Genomic DNA, 11,320 nt, shown 5'->3' with positions numbered 1-11,320 from the left:
AAACTTGTATTGAAACAAAATTGACAAGGTCATCGGTTAAATCAATTGAACGGAACACAGAACCACTAGATTTAGTTCACAGTGACGTGTGTGATCTAAAAGTTGTACAAACAAGAGGTGACAACAAGTATTTTATTACTTTTGTCGACGATAGCACAAAATACAGCTATGTATATCTGCTTAAAAGCAAGGATGAAACTATAGAGAAATTTATTCTCTATAAGAATGAAGTTGAAAATCAACTTAATAAAAAAATTAAGGTGCTACAAAGTGATTGAGGTGGTAAGTATGAAGCATCATTTGCTGAATTCTATGCACAACACGAAATCATACATGAAACCACCGCCCCTTATTCACCGCAACAAAATGTTGTTGCTGAACGGAAAAATCGTATTTTAAAAGAGATGATGAATGCAATGCTCGTAAGTTCTGGGTTACCTTAAAACATGTGTGGGGAAGCTATGTTATCAGCAAATTATCTTTTAAATAAGGTGCCCCGAAAAAAATCGGAAAAGACCCCTTATGAGTTATGGAAATGAAGAATGTTTACCTATAAACACTTGCGAGTGTCAGGGTGTCTTGCTAAAATGGTTATTCCACCGCCAAAGAAGGTAAGGATAGACCCGAAAACTATAGACTGTGTCTTCATTGGCTATGCACATAATAGCAGTGCGTATCGCTTTCTTGTGTATGATTCAAAAATTCCAGACATACACAAAAACACGATAATGGAATCAAGGAATGCTACATTCTTTGAAAAAGTATTTCCATACAGATCCAAAGAGGAAGCAAGCTCATCTAAACGAACATATGAGACAATGACTGAAAATAGTCAGAACGAAGAATTAGAAGAAGAGACTGAGGTTAGACGCAGCAAACGGGAAAGGACAGAAAAATCTTATGGTCCTGATTTTCTGACCTATATACTAGAAAGTAAACCTCAAAGTTATCAAGAAGCAGTGAATTCCTCGGAAGGACTTCAATGGAAAGAAGACACTAAAAGTGAAATAGATTGCATACTGCAAAATCATATATGGAAGCTAGTGGATCTTCCTCCAGGAAGCAAACCACTAGGCTACAAATGGATTTTCAAAAGAAAAATGAAAACAGATAGAACTATCGAGAAGTATAAGACCAGATTAGTACTTAGAGGCTACAAACAAAGGGAAGACCTTGATTATTTTGATACGTATTCTCCAGTGACGAGAATAACATCTATTAGGATGATACTTGCGATTGCCGCTTTGCGAAATCTTGAAGTACGTCAAATGGATGTTAAAACTGCCTTTCTAAATGGAGATTTAGAAGAAGAAATTTACATGAAACAACTTGAGGGATTTTCGTCACCAGGACAGAAAAAGAAAGTCTGTAAACTGGTGAAATCACTATATGGCTTGAAACAAGCACCAAAACAATGGCATGAAAAATTTTACAATGTCATGATTGAGAGTGGATTTAAAATCAATGAATGTAACAAATGTGTTTACGTCAAAGACACTAAAGATGGATATGTCATCTTATGTCTTTACGTTGACGACATACTTATTGTTGGTAGTGACAATAATATGATTGAATCCATTAAAAATATATTAAACTCGAGATTTGACATAAAAGATATGGATTTAGCTGATGTTATACTTGAGTGAAAATCTCAAGAACATCAAATGGGCTTGTTCTAAGTCAGTCACATTATGTGGACAAAATTTTAGGAAAGTTCCATAAGGATAATACTAGCTTGGCTAGAACACCAATAGATACGAGTCAACATCTGTCTAAAACCAGAGGAGAAAGTATCTCTCAAGTAGAATACTGAAGAGTTATCGGAAGTCTAATGTACTTAATCAGTTGTACTAGACCAGACATAGCCGACACAATCAGTAAACTGAGTAGATACACGAGTAATCCAGAAACTGAACACTGGAAAGGAATTGTAAGAGTACTAAAGTACTTAGGATATACTCGTGACTATGGATTACATTATACTAGATATCCAGCAGTCATTAAAGGATACAGTGATGCTAATTGGATATCTAATATAAAAGATTCAAAATCCACCAGTGGATATGTGTTCACATTGGGTGGTGCTGCCATATCGTGGAAATCCTCTAAGCAAACGGTTATTGCCAAATCTACGATGGAATCTGAGTTTATAGCTCTAAATAAATGTGGTGAAAAGGCTGAATGGTTACGCAATTTCTTAGAGGATATTCCAAGATAGTCAAAACCTGTGCTAGCAATTTGCATATATTGTGACAGTCAATCGACAATAGGAAGGGCATATAGTAACATATATAATGTTAAGTCTAGACATATACGTCGTAGACACAATACCATAAGACAACTACTCTCAATTGGATTTATCACTATTGACTATATAAGGTCAAAAGATAACATTGCGGATCCGCTAACCAAAGGGTTAAATAGAGAGTTACTTATGAAATCATCAAAAGGAATGTGACTTAAGCCCTTGAAAGAATAAGTTATTACAAAGGAAAACCCAACCTAGTAGACTGGAGATCCCAAGATCTAGGTTCAATGGGAAAACCTAACTGTAAAGACTTGATAAAATCACTGTAGGGATATTACCTCCTGTCCATTCCTATGATGTAATAGTGATGCACGTAAGGTTGAAGGTTAAGCAATAGGCTTTTAATGATTCTTATGCGTCGTAAATCGAGCCAAGTAATGCGGGTTACTTGTAATAAGAAATCACCTATGTAAGAGAGAAGTGGGGCCGCTTCTAAGAGATAAGAGAATTGTGTGGGGCTCAATTCTTAAGAACTCTCACAGAATCAGACATATGTTCATGGCCAAAACGAACATAACAATAAGAACTGGATTGTGTTAGGAAGAATCCTGTGTGAGGTATATTATCGTTTACACAAACGACGGAAGAGTTCAAGGACATCGCGTCTACTGGTCAGCCAGTAAAGTAATTATGCTTGCACAAGGGAAGCTTCAAAGGGTAACACCTACCTATCCTATGCAGGATTCAACCGCTGAACTTTATCACCAAGTCTTGTGTCTCACATTTCGTCTCTCCCAATTTTCATTCATGTTGGGGATTGTTGAAAAAAATTGAGCGAGCGGCTCACTTTTGGCACAATTTTCGATGGGACCGTAGGTCCAATATGAAATATCAAAGTTAATATGTGTTCTCCTCCGCGAGAACATTGATTTCATGTATTTATTTGCCAAAAATGAAATTCGGGTGAATGAGAAATTGAAGCTCAAAATTGATCATTGGAAGTTGGTTTTGTGGGAAAAAATGTATTTATCCCACATAGGAAAACAAAGGTAACTTAAACCACTTTATATATGACTATACTTTGGAGATGTGTAATCATGTGTAGCATAAAGGCTCTCTGCGTGCGCAAGAGGGTGCAAATCACGAACCAAAATGGCCTTCGGACCTTGAACTTGGGTGCGGACACGACCTGCGCACACGAATGTCGGACCGAACAAGGCAAAAATGGCCCCATCAGAGAGCCCACGTTTTGCCAATTTTATTTTTTTTTTGGCTTTTTCCAATGACTTTTGAGTTTCTAAACTGCAAAAACTCCAATGGACTTCCAATGGTCACAGTGTTAATGAGAAGTAACTCCAATGGACTCTCAATGATCACAATATTAATGGGCAGTATGCCTATAAAAAGGCTCATTCTCCAACAATTTAACACACTCGAAAATCTCACTTACATTCTTGCATACACAGTTTCTTCTTTGCATTCCTTGTCCAGTAAGATCTTGATCTTGTGATGATGTTGTTCGGATACTAGATCAGTTCGCCAGAGTAATATCTACGGTGCTCAGATTCTACTATATACCGTTGTATCCTGGAAAACAAACGCTCGAATTAAAACTCAAGCACGTATAGTGAGAAGGCAAATATGTTTTAAGGACACTATATTTACACAAGCCTCGGATTAAAAGTTTATATAAAGTTATAAATATGTCGTTAATTTTTTTTAAAATTTTTGTTAATTTTCAACTTTCCCGTTTAGATCTATTAAATTAACGTGTCTTACATAACTTTATATGATTTAGTTCTAAATTAGATTAATATATTATGATTTATGATAATTTAGTTTATTGTGTAATTAACTAATATTATAAATCAGTATGAGAAAACCCGGTATTTAATCTTATTGTATGCGTAAAATCAAGTTTGTGCAAATTCGGTATATAATCTATGCATATACGATATCTAAACTGCATATACGGTATGCTGCATATACGGTATCTAAAATGCATATACGATACCCGTAAATTCGATATCATTCCACCAACATAATTTCCAACAGGTTATGCATCAGACAGTTCGTGCAATATTTATTGATTCAAGTTTTTACCTGGTGATCGAAGCATGTGGCCTTTCTCCACCGTAGATAAACTTGCTGCATTCGTGAACGCAGGCTCCTGGGTTCACTTTGCTCTGATAAGTGAGGTATTAAGTAGTCGTGCTTGATTCAATCCATTTTATATACTTATCTCAAACGATTTTTGATCAATAAAAAGATTATTTATTTAAAAAATAACTCATATGATCACATATAAAGTTTTGGAGCTTAGCCAAACATGCACCAAGTTCAAAAGTTCACCTTCATCCAACTTTCGTTCATCAGGCTCCTTGACGGAATTCAGTTAAGCAGCAATGTAGATCAATACAGTCACAGACAAGTCATCAAATTACACGCAGCAGCATGTTTCTAAGTCTCTAAATATCGTAAAGATGGACAAAATGAACTCCATAAGAAATACAGAAATTTAAAATAGACATCAACCACCCCTCGCAAGTTCAATTAAGTAAAACAAGTATTTTTGCCTATAATTGCTAGAGAGACTACAAAACATTTCTTCCATAGCTTAGAATTGCTCTCACCAACTCAAAAACCATAAGCTACAATGAATAGAGCTTCCTGAATGATAACATTGCCTTGAAATTACAAGTAAAATTATATACTACTTATCTGGCTTTTCGGGCTCCTCTGTTTCAGGATTTTCCTCCTCTTCCTCTTTCTTTTCTTCTTCTTCTTCCTCGTCTTCTTCGGGAGGATCAGCTGGCAATGGAGGTGGTAATGGAGTTTTCATTGGGCTGAATTGGGGGAATATGTCTGGTCTCCTTCCAGGCTTTGGCCTCTCCCACTCCTGCATGATTGTGTCAACAATCAGCAATGCATTTGAGCAAACAGCATAACCACAATTACAAAATAAAGATTTCATGTATGTGACTGGTTCTCCTCAGGATCTAAGTATCCACATCGGCATGTCCATGAAGATTGTACACTTTTTTTACCCATTGTGCTAGAAATACATCAAAATAACACCGGGAAACTCGACAAGGACCAACATTACTGGATGTCCAACAAATATTGTGCTCCCTTAAGGCCCCAAAAATAAACTTCTGATGGTCCAAAAGATAGTGATGACAAAAGGATTCAAACTTTAACTGATGCATCACAATAAAATTTAGAAGACGAGTGTAAAAAATAAGTAACATCACCACAGGATCAAATTAATATAGGAAACATGTTTATATGCATGAATGGATAGTCCAAACACTCCATGTGATTTTAATATTTACGATGTAAAAGTTGCTTATGAGGATGTTCAAGAAGTGTGATAACATTGTCATGAGAAAGAAACAATCATCACAGCAAATTAACTCCACAAGGTGTTGGCAGATTTAATGTCTCTATTATTGAATGTTATCTGGGTAGAATTTAATCATATTGCAGATGATCGAAAGAGCAACTTATGATCTTCAAGAATATACACAGACACATGCATATAGGTCCCATTTAAAGACATTCATAATTAACTTGAGTCACCTTAAAGAAAAATGTCGTTTAGCATATCCTAAAAAGTCTGATGTTCCACCTATAAGAATGTTAAAAGTTCTAGCAATTCCTTTTTTTTTGGGAAAGTGAAGTAATCAAGGTAAGAAGTGCCATTGTTCAGAATTTTCCCAAATGTCTTAGAAGTCTTACAAAAGTTTCTTATATCTAAATTAGATTAATGGCATAAATTTTTCTTAGGGTGTGTAGCATAGATGAATCCAGCAATCTCTAAACAGTTGAGTAAATCAAAACCATAACCAAAACTTGTAAATATAGAAACGTACAATATTCTGATGTGGGACCATCTTCAACAACAAGAAAAATGCATTGTTTAGATCATCAAAACTTTTAAATCAAACATTCCCCAGGGTCACTAAGGCCAATTTATGGGATCCATAGCTGATCTTCTATCACTAAATTGTGAAGCTCCTCATGACGAGCAACGCAGTTAAATTCCTAAGTCCCAAGTTTATGACACCATTGAAGGGGCAAGACCAATCCTCGAGTGTTGTGTTCAGGTCCTAGAGGGGTAAATTCTAGAATCAAATTAATTTTTCCGGTAACAAATATCCATACATTACCATGCAATAGGACTGCAGTCGGGGAATGGAGAACTATGTCTACAATTCCCTGCTAATCTAACTGCTTGTGCACCATAAAGTTGGTATCTAAATGGAGCATTCTCCTTGATAAGCTTAAACAGAAATGTAACAGGTTATCTATTTTCCCGAATGAGCTATCTTGCATTTCAAATTATATATTACCAACAATAAAATCTAAATTAAGTAAAAGATACTTAAGTAAGTTTCTTACATACAAGGGAAAAAAATTACTTACTGTGGAAGTATCTCTTCAATTTTAAGAAATTTAGCCCCTGTTCCGTTGGGATTAAAATCAAAAATAGATTTTGATAAAAGCTATGAAATTTTTTGTTAAAAAGTTGTGGTCGAAAGATGAATATGAGGAAAAATGTGTTTTAAGCAATGGGTGCAAACAGGGGCTTAAAAAATAAACGTGCTTACAAGTAAATGTTTAATCTAGTATGCTAACATGAACAAGAAGCACACAATCTTCTTTAAAGCCACTCAATCAACTTCAACTAGCTGTTATTTGATTAATCGAATGCAAAACTGAACTTTCGTCATGTTAAAGGTAAAACAAAATTAGAAAGCGGTCTGAGTATCGCTTCTAAGCATTACACAAATCCTACTCTTCTTATACGAATGAAATTATCTAAAAAAATTCCACCCTCTATCTGTTCTCCCGATTTTATCCGCAAAACACCATGAGATTTACGGAAAAGTGTAAATTAACAACTAAAATTAAAGAATGATTAAGAACGAACAAAATCCAGGCACTCACAATAGGAAAGTCAAGGGGAGAACGGCGAGTCATTCTCTCCTCTTCTGGAGCCATACACACAACCAAAGACCTACTTCCTCCACGAGTCAAATTCAGAGCGCGAGCTCTCCTGAAAGGCGGCAGGAGAGCGTGGGTGTTTAACGACGTCGTCCATGTAGAGGACGTGGTTGAAGTCGGATTCGGAGAGGAAACCAATAACGACGTCTTTCTTATTGGAGTAGAAGTTGTTAGAGAGAAGGACAGGGACAGCAAAGCCATTCAGAGAGGCGGCGCGTGAGATTGCGTGGGTGTTCAATTGGTAAAAACGCCCAAATATGAAATATCCACTTATGCTCCTTAGCTCACCCACCGCCTCAGAGGCTGAGACGAGATAGAAGCCGCAACTTTTGAGCCCAATATTGACGACGGAGTATTAACTGGGCCGCTACGGATCTATTAAATACAGATAACTAGGCTGGGCTTTAAGGCACTTGGTATCTTGACACAAATAGCACTAAATTTTATTAAAAATGAATTTAACCATGTTTTGTATACTTCAGTTTTACACCAGTTTTGATGGGTCTGGACCTATATATTCTTCACCATTAGAGTTTCTTATGTTAGTTTAGAAATAAATTTTGTATAATTTTCATCTGTTTATTAAATTCTAATATTTTTATTATGTAAGTAAATGCGAGAGATGAATTTATATGATTGACATAATGTACCTGTATTCGTAATTCACGATTTAGATAATTGAATTAAAAAGAAAATAAAAATATCAAACATAAAACTTGTAAATTTTATCATGACTTGTTGACAGAAATCGTGTTTTTCAAAATTTACAAGACAATTTTTAGAGTAGATTGTCTTGAAAATGTACTTAACCCTCGTTTGAAATAATTAAAAGTTTTAATAAAATATTAAATAAAAATCAATAATTAATTTTAACCACATATTTCATGAATCTACGATTTTTAATAACTTTTCAACTACACATTTCATCCTATTTTATCAAAATATATTTAAAAAAAATTGATTTTTAGCAAAAGCAAACGGAGACTTATGTTGAATTTCTCCATTCATAAAAATTTTCAATGAAATGACAACACTCTCAACTATATTGTTTATTAGTTTGTAGAGTTCTCGATCATATGAAAATGAAAACAAGACAAATCTTGTAAATCTCCTATGAAAAGTAGATGGGAAACATGTTGCCCACTAATAATGTGGCAATATTTTATGTTGTCAAATTATCAGTAATTTAGATCCCACCAATAATGTGGCAACGTCACATATTACTACATCAGCGATTGGCAACATATTTCCTGTCCTTCTATGAGCAAGAAATCAATTTTGATACCTCATTATCCATTATCTGGTATTGCGATCAACCTATTGCTTATGTATGACTTTTAGAAACACTAACGAAGAGTACGATTGATTCCATTAACTTTGGGTGATATACCGAGTCACATGGCACAACAAGCCTATATTCTGGACATTTTCATATAAATCCAACGGGACCATTGGTTAGGCTGTCATAATGCACCACTGTCATGTTTGGGGGTGGAAAATCCAAAATCTACATTATTATTGCTTTTTAATGACACAAAAATTGAGTTATATTGAACTCGAAACACGGTTAAACTCGACTGTTTTTGTGTCCAAATTTGGGGTGCATCCAAGTTAGTAATGGGTCCGTTTGTTCATTATTCAGTTGAATTGTAATGCATTTTAATATATTGAACAATAAAACAGATAGTTCATTATCACCAAATCAGTTTTTCATCTTTGTCACTGATAAGTAACATTAATCGTCCAAGTTTGTAAAGGCTTAAAATAAGTACATGTATTTAAGTGCATGTTTGGATTGGCTTAACTTATAAATACATAAAAATAAGTGATTGAGATTTCGTGTGCCCCAAGAGTGTGTGGATAATAAGTAGGTATTAGTTTAGCAGTTGCTAGTCTTACAAAATGTTTGTTAGGTTGTATGAAGAAATAATTGTTATAAAACAATGTTTCATATTAAATAGATTATGATTTTATTTACTTATTTCATTTATTTAGTTGTCGGACAAATTAGACTGTATATGATTATTTGTGATAATATAAGTTAGGTGCTTGTGTTGAGAAAATCTTGGTCAAATATCTTGGTAAATTGGGGAGACTTGACAATAAGTGGAGTAGAGAATACGAATTTGTGTCTAGATTTGCCGTCCAAAAAATAAAAAAAATCAATAGAGTAACTATTTAAGTGTATTTTGTAAAACGATTAAAATATGAGCTCATTTTGTAGTGATGACTAAACTTCAATATTTGAAATTGATTAAAGGGTAGAATCGACAGTGGCATCACTGGCATCCACACATAATTATCGAATTTTGAACATGGATAAAATATATGTACGAAAGACGATAAGAAAATATTATAGCTATATTAATCAAGATAAGGATTCAAACATTTCACTTTAACTTTAAATGTACCGGTGACCTCATTATGCACCTCAACCACGCCATATGGATATAGTTTTGCTACCGTGAATGGCCTATATATTAGCTTTTAGGATCTTATATATTTTGATAGTACAATCTTTTACCTTAAGTGAAAAAAGAGAGGCTATTGATTAAATATTGTTGTTTACGGTCAATTAGATATGGTCTAATTATAAAATTTTGATAATATATGTCCGACCATATTCATGTGATAGCTCTATAAAGTATTGTGATTTAATTCTAATCATTATAAGAGTTTTGGATTTATTATAATTGATATAAAGATTGTAAATTTAATTTTATCTATAATTGAAGTGTATTCCGCTTTAATTAAATAAGAACTAATTGGATATATATTTTAATTGAAACTCCTATTTCATATTTCAATTGTGGTCCCTATTTCGAGTTAATATGGAATTCTTATTTTACTTGACTTGAAACTTCTTTATCCCCACTATATAAAAAAGGGGAATGTGAGGGTACTGTAGAAAGCAACAGTGTCTTGATCCATCTTTACTGTAATATTTTTTTTTGTTCCTACTATATAAAAAAGGGGAATGTGAGGGCGCTGTAGAAAGTAACAGTGTCTTGATCTATCTTTACTGTAGCATTTTTTTTTGTTTTTTTTTTCAATTTGGGAGCAAAAAACGACGTCGTTTGCTTGATATATATTTTATTTTATTGTACACTACCTCCAAATTTATTGCAACACGCAATTTTCATTCCTCCCCACTCCGATATAGATATATATAGTGGGGATATAAGAAAAATATCACTTTTATACTAAAAAAAAAAAAGATAGAGATAATATGCGACAGAAATTTTTTTTACAACATATTAAAAAATTTTGAAGAGAAAAGAATTAAAGAGAATTATAAATTAAAAAAAAATTGTAACTAAAACAGCAAAAGAAAAAAAAAAAGGTAATCTCTCCATGCACGGAGACATTAGTCTCCATGCACGGAAACACTCTCCGTGCACGGAAAAAAAATAAAAAATTATTGGAGCCTCTGTGCATGAAGGCCAAATGCCTCTGTACACGGAGGCAGGTGTTTCCATGCACGGAGACAAAATTTAGAGATTTTTTTATTTTTTATTTTTAATATTTTTGGGTTCTATCTCTGTGCATGGAGACAAAATTTAGAGATTTTTTTTTATTTTTTAATATTTTTGTGTTCATTTTTAAACTCATTACGGGATATCAAACGAAATCGAAATATTACATTCTTAACATCGTTTTGAAGTACTCACGACATAATATTACACGTCATTAACGGTGCGTGAAATGGTCAATGATGGCAAATGTTATATGACATCAAAATAAGCATTTTCAAACTATATTTCGAAGTTTTCGATAACAAGCTAATTTTAAAAATTTATCGGCGATTGTACGATAGTCGAATCGATAAATGTTTTACATTCTTTCGAAACTCATTTTGAGAACTATATTGTAGAGATATCGAATTATCTAAATAGATATCAAAAATAGTTAAACGGATATCAAACGTATGTGTTAAAAAATACGCACAAGTCGTTTTTCTTTAAAAAATCAATTATTTTATTACCATTTCGAAATTTTCGATAACAAGTTAACTTTAAAAATTCGTCGACGATTGTACGATAGTCGAATCGATAAATATTT

The 11,320-nt window shown here is 33.7% G+C and overlaps 1 protein-coding gene across 1 annotated transcript; it reads right to left on the bottom strand.

Moving 5' to 3' along the window:
- Positions 1–4,595: 4,595 nt before the first annotated feature.
- Positions 4,596–7,584, bottom strand: LOC111366617. The gene is made up of 2 exons (XM_022987338.1): positions 7,202–7,584; positions 4,596–5,147 (listed from the first exon to the last, which is right to left on the bottom strand). Exons 1-2 carry the CDS (start codon positions 7,457–7,459, stop codon positions 4,962–4,964), a joined length of 444 nt encoding a protein of 147 aa, XP_022843106.1. The 5' UTR covers positions 7,460–7,584; the 3' UTR covers positions 4,596–4,961.
- Between the last annotated feature and the right edge of the window lie 3,736 nt (positions 7,585–11,320).

Source organism: Olea europaea, chromosome 2 (genome assembly GCF_002742605.1).
Source record: "Olea europaea var. sylvestris chromosome 2, O_europaea_v1, whole genome shotgun sequence".
NCBI classification, from domain to species: Eukaryota; Viridiplantae; Streptophyta; class Magnoliopsida; order Lamiales; family Oleaceae; genus Olea; species Olea europaea.
This window is presented reverse-complemented; position numbering and strand designations above follow the sequence as displayed.